Source organism: Scheffersomyces amazonensis (assembly GCF_036850825.1).
Source record: "Scheffersomyces amazonensis strain UFMG-HMD-26.3 chromosome Unknown RJT21scaffold_8, whole genome shotgun sequence".
In the NCBI taxonomy this organism is placed as follows: Eukaryota; Fungi; Ascomycota; class Pichiomycetes; order Serinales; family Debaryomycetaceae; genus Scheffersomyces; species Scheffersomyces amazonensis.
The window spans coordinates 654,767-672,497 of NW_027042748.1; the positions used below are offsets into that span (position 1 = coordinate 654,767).

Here is a 17,731-nt window from a genome sequence, read left to right on the forward strand (position 1 = left end):
AAAATTAGTGGTAATTGGTAGAGGTACTTATATAAAAATTTATTACTAGTAGTTAGTGGTGGCTCACTAGTGAAATCGATACCGAGCAATCCCAATTAGGGGAAACAAAATAGTGGATGTTCAGGGCCGGTTGGGGAGGACACGACTCCGCTTAATCTCACTAATTACCACTCACTCACTAAGCAGTACTCACTAAGTAGTAGTGCACTACTACACTAATGAGTAATTACTATTACTAGAGTAGTTAACAGTACTAAAGTAGTAATGATTCAGATCATCTGAATGGATGTAATTGTAAGTATATAATAGTAATTGTGATATTTAGTACTTAGTACTTAATAATTAGTACTTAATAATTAGTAGTTAGTAGTAAGTAGTTAGTGTAGTAAGTAGTTAGTGTAGTAGTTCCTTTGACCTGCACATATGTCGATGAGCTACAATTTTTTTTATAGTGAAAAATTTATCCATATACTTAACCCACTAATATCAAAAACTATATATCCATACCCCACATCATGAACAGAGGAAGAGGTGGATTTAGAGGAGGCCGTGGTGGAAGACCCGCTCCATTTCAACAAGGACCTCCTGATACCGTTTTGGAAATGGGTTCATTTTTACAAGCTTGTGAAGGAGATATTGTTTGTCGTTCTATAAATGTTAAAATACCATATTTTAATGCTCCAATTTATTTAGAAAATAAAACTCAAGTTGGTAAAGTAGATGAAATATTAGGACCATTGAATGAAGTCTTTTTCACCATTAAACCTTCAGAAGGTGTTAAAGCTGAATCATTTAAAGAAGGTGATAAATTCTTTATTGGACCAGATAAATTATTACCATTAGAAAGATTCTTACCAAAACCAAAGGAAGTTGGACCAAAACCAAAAAGAAAATCTGCAGGTGGTGGAGCTCCTGGTGGTAGAGGAGGCTTTGGTGGCCGTGGTGGTGCTAGAGGTGGTAGAGGTGGATTTGGTGGCCGTGGTGGTTCCAGAGGTGGATTTAGTAGTGGAGGTCGTGGAGGATCTAGAGGAGGTTTTGGTGGTAGTCGTGGTGGAAGTTTTGGAGGTAGAGGTGGTTCAAGAGGTGGTTTTGGAGGCCGTGGTGGTTCAAGAGGTGGTTTCAGTAGTAGAGGTGGCCGTTAATGGTAATTTCTTAAACCCTATCTTCTACCCCCTTCATTCCAAACACTTTTTGCACCTTGTTTGTATATTATTCATTTTAATCTTTACTTATGTACGATTTTCTTTTTTCATGTTAGATAGAATAGTTAGCTTCTAAGAATATCAAACGCATTACAGCTCAGAAAGAAATTGCTCTAATTATTTGTAATTTGCTTATTATATCTTTTGATTATTTACAACGTACTTAATTAATTGATCCATATATACAGTTTAATTTTCAAATTCTTTACATTTTTGTAATATTGCAGCTCTAACATGTTTATAACCACTCACTTGTGGTACAAACTCACTTGTCAAGGCATTATTAAAGAAACATCTTTGTGAATAAGGCATATCCTTAATGACTTCATCAACCCAATCTCTTGCTATCAGATTCATTCGGTCAGAATAAGTCATAGCCTTGTCTATATCTAACAAACGAGTAGGTCGATTTTGTCGTAAAGGATAAACTTCCTGAATAAATTGATCGAATTTTGTAAAAATTACATCATGATTAATTTCATTGTCTTGAAGACATTCTAGTAATACCCGATCTTCTGGTCGAATACCCTTTCGTATATCAATAAGTACAAAAGCTCCAGCTAAACGATCTCTTCTCGTAATATAATCCATTACTAATTTACCCTGATTCAATTTCCCATACATACCATAACCAGGACTATCTATAATTCTAAGTTTCCCACCAATATTATAACAATTTAAAGTTTGGGTAAAACCAGCCCTTTCAGATACACGAGCAATTTTATCAAGCTTATCACTTCCCTTTTTCATTAATAAATTATTAATTAAAGTTGATTTACCAGCATTAGCATGACCTAAAAGTAAAATTTCTGGTAATTTAATTAATGCTTCTGGTGGAGTTCCCAATAACTTTCGAGATTTAAGTAAATTATTATGATATTCAGTTCTTTTAAATGGATCCATATTTTCTATTGATTCTTCCCGTTCTCTTCGGAGTCTTCGATACTTAACGTCAGGAATTTCATCATAATCTGCAAGCGTCCATTCTAATTTAACTTTTGCCTTATTGAAAAGTGCTTGAGCATCATTTATTTCTTGTTTAGTTAATGGTGGTTCTGATTCAAGCCAATGCTTCTTTTCCATTTCTAAAGTGGAAGGAGCTCGTTTACGTACTTCAATCCAATACTTGGCATGTAGATTGTCACCAATTTCATTGATTCGGACTGGGTAGATAATGTTCCTGATTGTAGCCGGATGACTTCTCTCTGTTCTTCGAAAATTAGAATAGCTCTTTGTTTTATACCTTTGAAATATTACATTAACACTTCGCACACATGGTTTACATCCATAACGCAACATCTTTACTTTGGTTTGGCTATAACATGATCAGATATAAAACCTCATCGTTAGTTAGTTTAACTTTTTTTGTGGCTAATATATTAAATTTTGCGAACCAATACATTATACAAGGTAAATTATTACTCCACACTCTTCTCAACCTCTGGTTAGATCGAGACCCTTTGATTATTTCTATTTAGGATAATATTAGAAATTTTGCCATATTTTATTTACATTTCATTTTATTTTATTTTTAAGTTAGTTTAGTTCAGTGTAGTTTTACATCATGGTTTCAATTAGAATTCCTGTTTTGTTAGGTATGTAATTTAGTTAAGGGGATATTCACTTGTCATAAGAATTATAATACTAACAAATAACAAAATTATATAGTATTTATTGCATCCCTTGTATTAGCAGGTTATTTGGGATTTGCCAATGTTCATTTTGGTCATGATAAATTAATTCATTTTATTACATTCTTTATATTGACTATAGAGTTTTATTTTACATTTGATACAAAGCATAAATCATTAAAGACATTAAGATCAATAACATTAATAGTTTGTACAATTGGTGGAGGTATTGGACTGGAATTTATTCAAAGTTTAGTAAATGAAAATCGAGTATTTGATCCAATAGATATTGCATTTAATATATTAGGTAGTTTATTAGCGGTAGGTTTAAGTTCATGGTATCAAACATACCTTATTAAACGAGCTAAAGAGGTTAAAAGAAATAATAGATATACTCAAATTGGTCAAACCATTACAAATGAAGAATTAGTTGGTGATACAGAAGATGAAGGATATGTATCAATTCAAATGCATGATACAGGTAATGTTGATGAACAATCTAATCGTAAGATATAATTTGTAATATGACAAATGCTCCTGCATAATGTCGATGCCTTAGTAAATATAACTGAGGCTGGTTGTCCACTTGATTTATGATAATTTTTTGATATTATAGATTGTCTTTTAGTATATATTATATTGAAATAGTATAATTGTTGTAGAAGTGTATATTTGAAATAAGTTTTGTTAATAATATTACAAAAGTATTGCAAAATAAAAAATGTCTGAAACACAAGAACAAGAAACAAGTCCATTTTATGGAGGAATTAAATCATATGATATTCATACTTATTGGAATAATAATAATAAAGAAGAAACAGAATTTGCATTTAATTTAAGAGAACAAGTATTAAAAGATTTTGCTAAAGAAATTGAAAATGGAGATATAAGAATTTATAAATTTTGGGAAAAGCCTATTGGACCCCATCCTATAAATATGTGGGAACTTGATTTCAAGAGTCCAGAAATCTTTAGTGTTATTGTACCATATTTCCAAATTCACCATGGGAAATTATCGGTCTTAATCCATCCTAGATCTACTCAAGGTGCATTTAGAGATCATACTGCCAATGCATTGTGGCTTGGACATAAGCTTAGACTCGATACTGAGCTTTTAAAAAAAGAGGCCTGATAACAATATACAATGTACAATATAGTATATATATATATATATATATAATGTAGTACATAGATAGTATATCCTATATATAGTACATATACAGTACACAGTACACAATACACTACACTATTTACTATATACTACCACTTCGTATACTTAGGTACGCTACGCTATAACTTCCCATAAAATGCATCGGCTCGTGTAATAACATCCGACCTGCACACAGACCTCGGTATGGAACCCATTTCAAGACCCACCAGTAGTACCAGTTTCAACCATATTGTTTCATAATTAACATAACTATTAAATTAATCAGTAAATTAAAAGTAATTTATCAACCACAGTAACTCACCGCGATCATTGAATTAATCAAAAGTTTCATATTGAGAATAATTTCTATTGAAATTCTATTGAAAATTTAAGCATAGTTATTCATTAACTAAGTATGTTATCAAGCCTGTTTTGGCCGTCTCCAGGGAAGAATGGGAAATCTTCAAGTAATAATAGACGTCTGATACCGGATATACAACTTGAACCATTAGAAGATACAATAGAGAATGATAATAGAGAGAGAATTGAAGATAATGTTAGTGATGACTTACAAGAGCAACCCCACGGTCTTACCCATGATAATAAAGAAAATGGTAAAGAAAGTGAAAGACCGTTACGAGAAGATCCTGATATTGAAAAAATCGCTAGATCTATTTCAAGAGGTTCAGATGATGAAGCAGATCCAATTTCTCAAGTCCCTCCATCTCCTAGAAGAAGAAGATCAATATTTAGTCAAGAATCTCCAAAAATAATAACCAATCCCTTTTCATATTTTAATAAGTTTTCTGATAAAAATGAGTCCCGATATGAAAGTGAAGAACAAGAAGAAGGTGATAAACGAATATTTAATCGATCTCAAACCATTGCTGGTGTGTTTCAAGGGATACCAGAAACTGGTCTTAGCGCTAGTTCTAATCCTGATAATAATAATAATAATAATAATAATACTTTATTACATCCTCATAGTCAATCATTTGCTAACTTTTTACCAACAATGTTTAGTCGTCCAAGTCATAGTGAAGGACAAGGCCAATTAGGAGGCAATGAAGATTTCCATAATACAGATGAACTTAATCGACAACAAAATTTTCGAAAGAAATTCTTAAAGTTCAATTTTAAGAAAAAGGATAAGAAAAGACAAAGTATGAATGCTTTGGAATTTGGAGTTGAACCTCTGGATCAAGATAAACAAACGGGTCAAAGAGCTCAAAAATTAATTGGACATCTTGCTCTTGGTACAACATCAATGAATTTATTAGCTTCATGTTTATTAGAAGATGAACATGGTATGGCAAGAGCTCCACTTGTATTAAGTTTAATTGGATTAAATGTAATAGATATATCTCCAAGTATTAATACTAGAATAAGAAAATTTCGAATGGAATTAGAATATGGAGTAGGAAATAATAGACAAAAATGGTTTGTTGATAAAAATGCTCGAGATTTACTTTATTTACATTCAAGATTTAAATTTGAAAGATGGAGACAAGAAGTGGTTCGAAATAAAATTAATAATTTACCTAAATGTCCTATACCTCCATTAAGAAATAAGAAAGATTCATCTAATTCTCGTATAAGGAAATCTATTGCTAGAACCATTACTTCAAATCATGATAATCTGTCAATTAATAATAATAATAATAATAATAATAATAATAATAATAATAATAATATTTCTCCTCGAGATAATACAATTGATGGAGCAGATAATGATGAAGATCATACATTTATGAATCAACTTTCTCGTCTAAGACTGAGACTTAGTAGTATATCATCAATTTCTGATGAATCACCAGAAGTTGTAAGACATAGAGTTCAAAGTAATCAAGAATATATTCGAGATGTTTATAATTATTTAAAAGATCTTATAATATTAGTTGATTTAAAACCTCAATCTAATAGATTATTTCATTTTTTTGAATTATCACCAATTTCTTCATTATTAAGTTATGAAACTGGATTTCAAGGTAAACAAGGAGTTGTTCATATAACTAGTACAGCTAAATCTCAAGGTTGGAGAGTTGGACATTTCCGAGCTAATGATTTAAAAGGTATGATTGATAGAAGAGCAGAAAAATGGCTTTTAATTAGAGGATCATATGTATTATATGTATCTGATATAAATTCAACTATACCATTAGATGTATTCTTAGTTGATTCAAATTTTAAAGTTAGTTATAGTAAAGATTATGATTTTAGTTTTGTTAAAGATGAAGATGAATCTATATTAGATGCATCATCAGCTGTTCAAAAACAAATGGATACTGAAGTTCAACAAAATACTCATAAAATTTTTAATCATTTAAAGATTACTTTAGAAAATTCTGAAAGGAAACTTCTGATAATTCCTCGATCAGTTAAAGATCATAAATTATGGGTTCAATCACTTATAGATATGAAAAATTCAACTATTTGGTCTCAACCTAATAATAGATTTGATTCATTTGCTCCAGTTCGAGAAAATTGTTTTGCTCAATGGTTTGTTGATGCTCGAGATTATTTTTGGTCTATATCTAGTGCATTAGAATTAGCTAAAGATACAATTTTTATTCATGATTGGTGGTTAACTCCTGAACTTTATTTAAGAAGACCAGCCAATGGGAATCAACAATTTAGAATTGATAGAATTTTACAACGTAAAGCTCAACAAGGGGTTAAAATCTTTGTAATTGTTTATCGTAATGTTGGATCAACTGTAGCTATTGATTCACTTTATACAAAACATTCAATTTTATCCCTTAATGAAGAAAATATTCATGTTATAAGATCTCCCAATCAATTATTACAAAATACTTATTTTTGGGCTCATCATGAAAAATTATGTATAATTGATCTGACAATTGCTTATATTGGAGGAATTGATATGTGTTATGGTAGATATGATACACCTGATCATGTTATAACTGATGATTCAAGAATTAATTTTGCAACATTAAATGAAGATGATAGAGTTACAAGTGATGAATATATTAAATTTCAAACTTTCCCTGGTAAAGATTATTCTAATCCTCGAGTTAAAGATTTTGCATCACTTGAAAAACCTTATGAAACTTTATATGATAGAAATACAACTCCAAGAATGCCATGGCATGATGTTCATATGGTAACTTCTGGTAAAATTGCTCGAGATTTAGGTCGACATTTTGTTCAAAGATGGAATTATTTACTTCGTCAAAAGCGTCCAAGTAGATTAACTCCACTTTTAACTCCTCCTTCTGATATTAGTGATGAAGAAGCTTTAGAAACTGGACTTAATGGAACTTGTGAAATTCAATTAGTTAGATCAGCATGTAATTGGTCATTAGGTTTAAAAGATCATGAACAAAGTATTCAAAATGCTTATTTAAAATTAATTGAAACTTCAGAACATTTTGTTTATATTGAAAATCAATTTTTTGTATCTTCAACAATTATTGATGGTACAGAAATTAAAAATCGAATTGGTGATGCATTAGTTGATAGAATTATTAGAGCTCATAATCTGAAACAAAATTGGAGAGCAGTAATAATTATTCCACTTATGCCAGGATTTGAATCTCAAGTTGATGAACCTGATGGTTCATCAGTTCGAGTTATTATGCAATGTCAATATAAATCAATTTCTAGAGGGAAATATTCAATCTTTGGTAAACTTATGGCATTAGGAATTAATCCTGATGATTATATTCAATTTTTTTCATTAAGAAAATGGGGTAGAATTGGACCTGATAGAAATTTAGTTACTGAACAATTATATATTCATGCAAAAATTATGATAGTTGATGATAGATATGCAGTAATTGGTAGTGCTAATATAAATGAAAGATCAATGAGAGGAGTTAGAGATTCTGAAGTTTGTGCTATAGTAAGAGATACAGAAATGATTAATTCAAATATGAATGGTAAACCATTCTTAGCAGGTAAATTTGCTCATACTTTAAGAATGAGATTAATGAGAGAACATCTTGGAATTAATGTAGATATCTTAGAAATTGTTGAAAGAAGATTTAAAAGAATTGAAGAATTAGCTAGAACTAAAGAAGGAATTATGGCTGCTACAAATAATTTTAGAAATATTGAAAATTTAGTTTTATCAGCAATGGTTGAAATAGCTTCTCGAGATATTCTTGGAGAATCGAATGGTACTAAAAGATGGCAAAGATTTCAAAATCATAAAGATTTAAGTGATATTGCTGATATTATACCATTTGGTGAAGATATTGAAGCAGATGGTAGATCAATTCCTGAACCTTTATCATTACCAATTTCATTTAATAATAGAACAGGAAGTCATGAAGCTAATACTGGTATTAGAGATAAAAAGAAACATTCATATGATGTAAGAGTTCAACATAGTGATATTCATCAAAAGGATGTTTATGGTGAAGGTTTAGATAAATATAGAAGTAAATTAGCTAAAAGTGCAAGACATAGTGGTTCAAGATTTTTAAAAGAACTTGCTCAAATATCTATGTTTGAAAATCCTCTTGAATCATTTTTACCAAATCTTCATGATGTTATAGATTTCTTAGAAAGTGATGATCATAATATGTTTGATGAAATGGATGAAGTATCTGAAAAGATTATAACTGATCGTAATACAGAAAGATGGTTACTTCTTAAAAGAATTTCTTATTTACAAAGAGTTGCTGCTAAAGAAAAATCAGCTCAAGATGAAGAATTAAAAAGAAGAGTTCGAGCTGGACTTTCTCCAACTGTTGTAAATTCTGATTCAAATACTAATGGAGAGAAAACTCCTGATCCTATAACGGTTGATGAAATATCTCAAAAGAATGGTAATGGTAATGATAATTCATCAGCTCCATTAAGTCCACCCGATAGTCAAGAAGCAACTAAGAAAGAAAAGAATGAACCGGTAATTCCAGAAATTGTAACAGGAGGTGATGTTCCTATTGTTTCATTATCTGAAACAGAAGTACAAGAATTAATTGATTCATTTGATTCAGGTAGACAACTTAATAGATTTATAGATCCTTATGGATTTGAAGATCCTTTAACTAATGAATTTTATGAAGATTTATGGTTTGAAAATGCTCGAAGAAATACCGAAATCTTTAGAAAAATCTTTCATACTCAACCTGATGATTTAGTATCTTCATGGAAACTGTATAAAGAATTTTCTAAACTTCAAAAGGCATTTACTGTTTCACAAGAACGAGAAGCAGCAAGAAGAAGAAAGAATATGGATAGAAATGGAATCTTTGGAGAAGAAGAAGAGAATGATAGTTCTGAAGATTCCCAAAGTATTATTACTGATAGAAGAAATACTCAAGCAACTATTAATATGAATAAATTAGATCAAGAAGTTGGATTATTAGGTGAAGTTCCACCTTCATTACATACCAATGGTGATAGTCATGATAAGAAAGTTAATAATCGAATTAAGTTGATGCGTCATTTAAGTTATGCTCGTAATAGCATTCCTGAAAGTAATGAAGATGATGAACAACCATTAAATGGAAATGGAAATGGAAATGGAAATGGAAATGGAAATGGAAATGGAAATGGAAATGGAAATGGAAATGGAAATGGAAATGGAAATGGAAATGGTCTAGTAGAAGATGAAGAAGTAAAAGATAAAGAGATAAGTCAAGATGATGAAATAGTCAATGACACAGAAGAATATTTTCCTAAACCTGGTAATAGCAATGGTAATGGTACTAGTAATGGTAATAACAATAGCAATAGTAATGGTAATGGATATAAGGATATATCACCCCCATTACCGGAACAAGCAAGAAGAAGAAGAAGAGGTATTACTACTAGAAAGAGACCAATCATTGAAGAAACTATATTTGATAGAAATACCGCCGAAAGAATTTTACTTGAAGTTCAAGGAAATTTAGTATTCTTCCCTGCTGATTGGTTATGTACAGAACTAGATGCTGATAATTGGTTTTACAGTACTGATAGAATTCCTCCGATTGAAATTTTCGATTGATATAGTTTGTGATAGTTATTGTCTCCCTCCCTCCCTCCTTAATACACGCGCGTAAAAAACCTGAGCTAATGCATCGACGTAAATTACATCGTCACACACATTTTGTAAGTAGTTATTTTTGTTGTTTGGCTAGTTAACTATCACCAATTGACATTCTCTTCCTCACTCACTAAACGTATATCTCCAAGACACAACATCATACATAATATACAACCACATACAACCACAAACATAAAATGTTCTTACAATTACTATCATATGTAGGAGTCGTTATAGGATTTATATTCTTAGTACTATCAATTGCTTCAGGATTATATTATATATCTGAATTAGTGGAAGAACATTCAGAACCTACTAAACGATTTCTTAAACGAATAATTTATGGAATAATTGTCACTTTTGGATTATTATGGTTATTTGATGGTTTCCCCCTTTTATTAACTATATTTTCAATCTTTTCTTATTATATTTATTTACAAAATTTACATAAATTTCCTTATGTTGATTTAATATCTCCAACATTTTTAGCATCTTGTGTATTAGTATTAGCTAATCATTTCTTATGGTTTAATCATTTTCATAATCCTTATATACCTCCATTAGATGTTAGATTACTGCCAAATTATCAACCTCCAAGAATTCCTTCATTTGTTGAAGTTTGTTCATTTTTTGGACTTTTAGTATGGTTTATTCCCTTTGCATTATTTGTAAGTTTAAGTGCTCATGATAATTTATTACCTCATCATATTGATTCAGAAGTTGCAAAGGATAAGAAAAAGAATAATGGTTTAGCTAAAGTTGTAGTTGGAAATATTAGAGAATATATTTATGCTATATCTCGAAGATTAGGTTATGAATTAGATCCAAATCATGGTCATATAATTTAATTTAATTTAATTGACTTTAATTAGTTGATTTTAATTAATTTATTGAATTAATTTATTTTAATAGTAAATAGTAAATACTTACTGTATATATTTATTGTTTATTATAACCTCCCTGCATTCTGTATAAATAATCATAATCATTTTCATTTAATATTAATATAAAACTTAATTAAAATTAAAATTAAAATTAAAATTAAAATTAATACTAAAATTCCTTTTTGGATTGTAAAAAGTCTTTAACTGGTGGACCTATATGATCCAAACTTAAAAGAAATGTATCATGTCCATAATTACTTACATTATTACCCAATTCAAAGTATCTTATATCTCCTCCTTTATCATTATGTCTTAAAACATCAGCTATTTCTCTTTGTTGCCATACAGGGAATAATATATCTGATTCAACTCCAATAACTAAAACATCTTTATGAGCTATTCTTTCCATACCTTTTTGTAAATCTCTTAATGATTCTTCTGGTGTGATGGTGGCCAGTGATACAGTTTCTCTATAAGGTTCAGTTGGAACTGAAAATTCTTCTACAAGATTGGCTTGAATTTTATATTCTTGTTCGGTAGCCAATCGAGTCTTTGCAGCACGAGATCTATTAATATAACCCAAATCAAATAAATCCATAGCTTTCAGAACGTATAAGAGAGAATTAGCATCATATTCAAGACAAAATTTCTCTCCAGCATGATCAAGATAAGTTTCAACTAAGAAATCAGGACATAAAGCTGGAGGTTTAGATTCATCAGCTCTATTTCTTCCAAACCGATATTCCCATTCTGGTCCTGAACGATATGTAACAGTAGCAATTTCTCTTGCCAATTTCATTCCAACATGAGGAGGAATATTATCATAATAGAAACCTCGTTTCCAATTAGGATCACTCATTAATACTTGTCGTTGACAATGTCTTAAAGCAATAGAATAAGGATGTGATCTAGCACATCCACTTATAGAAACAACTTTTTCAACTTCATTGGGAAATTCAATAGCATAAGCTAATGATTGCATCCCACCCATGGATGCTCCTACTGATGCATGAATTTTATTAACTTTAAATACTTTTTTAATTAATTCATGTTGAGCTCTAACCATATCATTAACAGTAATTATAGGAAATCTTGTTCCATAATAATCTTGATCAGCTGGATCCTTTGAAGATGGACCAGTCGAACCATAACATCCTCCTAATACATTAGTACATATTATAAAATATTTATTAGTATCCAAATATTTACCTGGCCCAATGAATTCTTCCCACCAACCAGATTTTAAATTATATGGTTGTGATTTAGCATGAGATGATGCTGATAATCCAGTATGAAGTAAAATTATATTATCTTTAGCCTTATTAAGTTTACCCCAGGTTTCATAAGCAATCTCATATTCAGGAAGATAACCACCATTATCTAAGAATATAGGTACTTTAGACTTAAATACTTGAAAACCAGTTTGAACTTTTGAATACGATGGTTCCGGACCTCCTTCTAAAGAAGTTATATTATCTATAGCACAAGAATTACTAAGTTCTTCAGTTTTCTTCTCTAATCTATCAAGACATGGAAATGCTAATTGAGGATTAGAACTGGTTGCAACTCTTACAGTTGGCTTAAATCTTAAGCCATTGGCACGTGCAACCGCCAGTACAGTTATAGGTGTTCGCCTCCTTATCGTACTACTTAATATAGATCTCATTATACTTCAATAATTGAATAATAAATGATTATTTCATCAATAGCAATTTTGCATCACCCATCTGTCAAATTATATTATAAATCCAAAATTGAAGAATTTCACGTGACTAGCCTGCACACAGTTCAGGAGGTTGCAGCAGAAGACAAACTTTATTAAACGACACGACACGACACGACATGACACCACAGTTTTATCTTAAAATGTCGTACTACATATTTAGTACGTACTGTTATTATTATTATAGAATGTTATGTATCTTAATAAGACGGTATAGAAATATTCAATAAAGGTGGTGGTAGTGTATACTATGGTAGGAAGTTTGGATGTATTACAACTACGATATATAATTGCTGCGAGTTATCCAGCAGTATTTATTGCAACTATTCCCCTGTATTATTTCTTAAAACAATATGGATCTATAATAGGGGCTAATCCCCTTGTATCATTCTTTGAAGACTATATAGTTAAACTGTATGGATATATATGGTTCACCTTAATTTATTTTAGCTTTTTATTTTTATATATACAATCAGATTATAAAGTTCCTATTAGTAAGATAATTCAATTTCTTAGAAGTTATGGACTCAATTCACTTTTCTTCTTTCTTACTCAAGTATGGTTTTTCGGATCTCTGATCTTTGAAAGAATTAATATTGCAACAGGAGGTCATTGTATTAATGATTTAATTAAATCTGAATCTTATTGTAAACTGAATGGGTATCAATGGATTAATGGATTTGATTCTTCTGGTCATTTCTACTTTTTAATATCTATAAGTCTTTTAGTATGGGGAGAATTAATAAATCATTTAGGTATTCAATCAAGATCAAAGATTCCTAATGATGATATTGAACAAGCTGGAGATTATGAATTATCTAGAGGAACTACCATCAATAATCAATATTTTAGACTTTACAAGACCATTGTATTGTCTGTAGCATTTATATTTATATCTATATGGTATTTCATGTATTTAATTACTTGTATATTCTTTCATACTATACCAGAAAAGTTTGTGGGGACAATGTGCGGGATGCTCATACCAGGAATAGTATGGATCTTAGATTTTTAATAATAGATATCTATAGCAACAAATAAACAAATAAATAAATTATACTGCATATATATAATAACAATAGACTATACTTAGTAACTAATACCTAATAACCACTAACTAATTCATGCTTTGTAATTATCATTTATTATCATTAATTTAACTAGTGGGTGCAAATTCGATGACTGGTAATTAGCGCCAGCAAAAACATCTCACTAATTTCTAAATTTTAATTTTTTTTATAGCGATAATCTCGCAGCATAATGAGCAAGTTTTGCTGTGAAAACTATTGATTTATAAGATAACTCTGAATTCCACATTCAGGTAAATAATTCACAATTTTTATTAATGAACAATTAATTAGTTAAGAGTATTATATAGAATTATGGAAAGACTATATATAAAATTTTCAAATATCCACTGTGACAAGTGTGAGGCAGGATTACTCAAAGTATTTTCCAATTATTTAAAGATATCCGAGAGTGGGAATGAAATACCATCTACTAATAAATTACAAGAACTCGAAGCAGATCATAGTTATATATCATTAAATGGGAATGATGTGAATATTTATTATAAACTGAGAGATTCATTATCACAATCTGTATTACAAAGTCTTTTAAAACGATTAATTAAACTGATTACAATTGCTGGATTTAAAATATTATCATGGGAACTTTTTACCAATGATGAGTTGGTAGGAAATTCAAATTCTCATGATTATAAATCGGTTGCGGAAATTGAAGAAGATGTAGGAATTTTTGATGTATTCAATTTATATTCCAAGTTTATTTCTTCGCGAGCTAAGAGAAATCATATAAAGAATTGTAAAGCATGTCAACATGAAAGATCTCAAAAGGAAACGGAAAAGGAAAAGGAAAAGGAAAAGAAAATCGCTGATGATAGTGATTCTTCAACTATAGAAACTATAGTTGGTCAACCTGATAAAGAATTCCGAGCTGTATTTGCAATTATTGGTATGACTTGTGCTTCTTGTGTTCAAACTGTCTCAGAATCATTATCAAAATTATTAGATAATGGACAAGATATTAATCTTAAAAAAGGTGGTGGTGATGAGGCTAATTTTTCAGTTAATTTAATTAATAAAACTGCTGTGGTAATAATGCCCAATAAACAAATTATTAATAAGATTGTGGATGCAATAAATGATCTTGGATTTGAATGTAAATTATTAGAGGTTTTACCCGTTCAAAGAACTATAAATACTAAAGTTACAGCTATGATATCTGGTATGACATGTGTTGCATGTGCAAATTCCATTCAATCAGCAGTAAATGAATTACCATTTGTTCTTGAAAGTGGAATTAATGTAGTTACTAAATCTGGTCAATTTGTTTTAGAAAATGAAGATGATAAGAATTTAATAAAATTAAAGGAAACTATTGAAGATTGTGGATTTGATTATGAATTAATTAATAGTGAAAAGATTAACTTTACATCATCCAAGAAAAAATCAAGAACTATTAATATTAGTGTTGAAGGAATGCATTGTGATCATTGTCCAAATTTAATTAATAATTATTTATCAAGTTATGGTGAAGCTATTGTAATTAATGATGAAATAAGTTTAAGTCATCCATATATTAAATTTACTTATATTCCTGGTATAAATTTAACTATTAGAAAACTTCTATTTGATTTAAATCATATTGAACCACTTGATTCAGATGAAGATGCTTATAAAATTAATGTAGATAAAAAGGGATTATTTAATTGTGAATTAGTTGAACCTCTATCAATTGATGAACATGTTAAGAGACTTCATAAAAAGGAATTATTAAGATTGGCTTATCGTTTAATCTTAACATTTATATTTGCAATTCCAACTTTTATATTTGGTATTGTTGCCATGTCTTTATTACCATCTTCCAATGGATTTAGAAAATGGGTAGAAGAACCTATTTGGTCAGGTAATGTTTCAAGAGTTGTATGGATACTATTCTTTTTAAGTACTCCTGTATATTTCTTTGCAGCTGATGTTTTCCATCGTAAGGCAATTAAAGAAGTTACATCATTATGGTTACATAAGAATTCATTTAAATCAAGAATCTTTAAATTTGGTTCCATGAATTTATTAATGTCTTTAGGAACTTCAATTGCTTATTTTGCCAGTATAGCATTATTAATTTTAAGTTCTCAACAATCAGTTCATACTCATATGGGACTTCATACTACATACTTTGATTCGGTTGTATTTTTATCATTCTTCTTATTAATTGGTAGATTACTTGAAAGTTATTCAAAGGGTAAAACAGCCAATGCTATTGCATCTTTAAGTGCTTTAAAAGTTCAAGAAGCTACTGTAGTTGATTTAGAGAATCTGAATTATATTAATGATACTGTTGTTAATGTCAAATATTTAGAATTTGGTGATACAATTAAAATTGCATCTGGAGAATCTCCTGCTGTAGATTGTGTTATTGAAGAAGGGATTTCTGAATTTGATGAATCAGCATTAACTGGTGAATCAATTCCAGTAAAGCATGGTCCAGGTCATCAAATCTTTTCTGGTACAGTTAATATAGGTAATAATGTTATTATTGCTAGAGTTATAAGTATTGAAGGAGATTCACTTATTGATCAAATTGTAAGTACAGTAAGAGATGGTCAATTAAGAAAAGCTCCTATTGAAAGAACTGCAGATGTATTAACGGGATATTTTGTACCAGTAATAACTTTATTGGCAATAATTACTTGGATTATTTGGTTAGTGTTAGGAGAAACTGGTTCATTACCATCTAATTATTTAGATATTGATATTGGAGGTTGGGTTGTATGGTCATTAGAATTTTCAATTGCTGTATTTGTTATTGCATGTCCTTGTGGAATTGGTTTAGCAGCTCCAACTGCATTATTTGTAGGATCAGGTTTAGCAGCAAAATATGGGATTTTAGCTAAAGGTGGAGGAGTTGCCTTTCAAGATGGTGCATCAACAAATGTAGTTTGTTTTGATAAAACTGGAACTTTAACTAAAGGTGAATTACAAATTACTGATTATTCATTTAATATTGATGTGGAATCAAAATCTGAAATCATTAAAACTTTTGCCTTACAAATTACAAGAGATCTTGAATTAGCATCTAAACATCCATTAGCAAAATCAGCTAAATCATTTGTAGAAAACTTTGGTAATAAAATGCAAACTTTTAAAGGATCTCCAAATAAAGTTCCTCAAGTTGAAACAGTTCCTGGAAAGGGATTAAAGGGGAATATTATTTATGAAGAAGGTGAAGAAGATATTTGGAATAAATATAAACCCAAGGCTGCATTTTTAGGTAATGAACAATTAGTAAAAGATCATAATATTAAAATTAGTGAGAAACATCAAAAGTTATTGGAACAATGGAAAGAACAATGTAAATCACTTATATTAGTTGGATTACAATGTTTTGAAATTTTTAATGATGAAGAATTTCATTTAGTATTACTGCTTGCTGCTAGAGATGAGATTAGAGTTGAAACTAAGAAAGTTATTGAATATTTAACCAATAAATTAAATATTGAATGTTGGATGATTACTGGAGATAATCGAGTTACTGCTGAAGCTATTGGTAAAGAGCTTGGTATAAGTAATACTAATATTGTTAGTGAAGTTTTACCTGATGAAAAGCAAGCTCATGTTAAAAGAATTCGAAAATTAAAGGGTGATAAAGGTATTGTGGCTATGATTGGTGATGGTATAAATGATTCACCTGCTTTAGCAACGGCTGATGTTGGTATTGCATTAGCTAGTGGAGCTGATTTGGCCGTAACTTCAAGTGATTTTATTTTATTAAATAAATCATTTCCTTTAATTTCTTTATTAACATTATTTGATTTATCAAGAGTAGTATTTAAGAGAGTTAAATTTAATTTTGGATGGAGTTTGGTATATAATATCATTGGTATACCAATTGCTGCTGGAGTCATTTATCCTTATAATAATACAAGATTAAATCCAGTATGGGCTAGTGTAGCTATGGCTGCTTCATCAATTAGTGTTGTATCAAGTAGTTTAGCCTTAAAGTTTTATCGCCCAAGGATTAGTACGAAAGATTTTGATTCGATAATTAACAAGAGTCCTGATGCAGTTTATGAACCCATTGAACATTAATAATGATTAATAAATAATAAATAATATAT

At 29.9% G+C, this 17,731-nt stretch overlaps 8 protein-coding genes across 8 annotated transcripts; 6 read left to right on the forward strand and 2 right to left on the reverse strand. All coding sequences in view use genetic code 12, as the record gives it.

Annotated features, from left to right (window-relative positions):
• The first annotated feature begins 435 nt into the window (after positions 1 to 435).
• Positions 436 to 1,324, forward strand: GAR1 (H/ACA snoRNP pseudouridylase subunit). Its single transcript, XM_064885127.1, has 2 exons — positions 436 to 1,065; positions 1,096 to 1,324. Exons 1-2 carry the CDS (start codon positions 516 to 518, stop codon positions 1,140 to 1,142), a joined length of 597 nt encoding a protein of 198 aa, XP_064736125.1. The 5' UTR covers positions 436 to 515; the 3' UTR covers positions 1,143 to 1,324.
• On the reverse strand, positions 1,314 to 2,580 carry RJT21DRAFT_123412 (uncharacterized protein). The gene has a single exon (XM_064882715.1). It carries the CDS (start codon positions 2,499 to 2,501, stop codon positions 1,392 to 1,394), a length of 1,110 nt encoding a protein of 369 aa, XP_064736126.1. The 5' UTR covers positions 2,502 to 2,580; the 3' UTR covers positions 1,314 to 1,391.
• RJT21DRAFT_123413 (uncharacterized protein) lies at positions 2,581 to 3,461 on the forward strand. The gene is made up of 2 exons (XM_064882716.1): positions 2,581 to 2,797; positions 2,871 to 3,461. The coding sequence occupies exons 1-2, from the start codon at positions 2,767 to 2,769 to the stop codon at positions 3,347 to 3,349; spliced, it is 510 nt and encodes a 169-aa protein (XP_064736127.1). The 5' UTR covers positions 2,581 to 2,766; the 3' UTR covers positions 3,350 to 3,461.
• Positions 3,462 to 4,076, forward strand: RJT21DRAFT_123414 (uncharacterized protein). The gene has a single exon (XM_064882717.1). The coding sequence runs from the start codon at positions 3,555 to 3,557 to the stop codon at positions 3,963 to 3,965; it is 411 nt and encodes a 136-aa protein (XP_064736128.1). The 5' UTR covers positions 3,462 to 3,554; the 3' UTR covers positions 3,966 to 4,076.
• Positions 4,077 to 4,398: 322 nt separating this feature from the next.
• PLD1 (phospholipase D) lies at positions 4,399 to 9,945 on the forward strand (the record flags this gene model as incomplete). Its single annotated transcript, XM_064885620.1, has 2 exons — positions 4,399 to 9,433; positions 9,560 to 9,945. The coding sequence occupies 2 exons, from the start codon at positions 4,399 to 4,401 to the stop codon at positions 9,943 to 9,945; spliced, it is 5,421 nt and encodes a 1,806-aa protein (XP_064736129.1).
• A 118-nt stretch (positions 9,946 to 10,063) lies between these two features.
• On the forward strand, positions 10,064 to 10,935 carry RJT21DRAFT_58352 (uncharacterized protein). The gene has a single exon (XM_064885126.1). It carries the CDS (start codon positions 10,182 to 10,184, stop codon positions 10,830 to 10,832), a length of 651 nt encoding a protein of 216 aa, XP_064736130.1. The 5' UTR covers positions 10,064 to 10,181; the 3' UTR covers positions 10,833 to 10,935.
• A 9-nt stretch (positions 10,936 to 10,944) lies between these two features.
• RJT21DRAFT_123418 (uncharacterized protein) lies at positions 10,945 to 12,608 on the reverse strand. The gene has a single exon (XM_064882718.1). It carries the CDS (start codon positions 12,532 to 12,534, stop codon positions 11,038 to 11,040), a length of 1,497 nt encoding a protein of 498 aa, XP_064736131.1. The 5' UTR covers positions 12,535 to 12,608; the 3' UTR covers positions 10,945 to 11,037.
• A 233-nt stretch (positions 12,609 to 12,841) lies between these two features.
• On the forward strand, positions 12,842 to 17,702 carry CRP1 (Crp1p; the record flags this gene model as incomplete). The annotated part of the gene is made up of 2 exons (XM_064884322.1): positions 12,842 to 13,549; positions 14,025 to 17,702. 2 exons carry the CDS (start codon positions 12,842 to 12,844, stop codon positions 17,700 to 17,702), a joined length of 4,386 nt encoding a protein of 1,461 aa, XP_064736132.1.
• Positions 17,703 to 17,731: the final 29 nt, after the last annotated feature.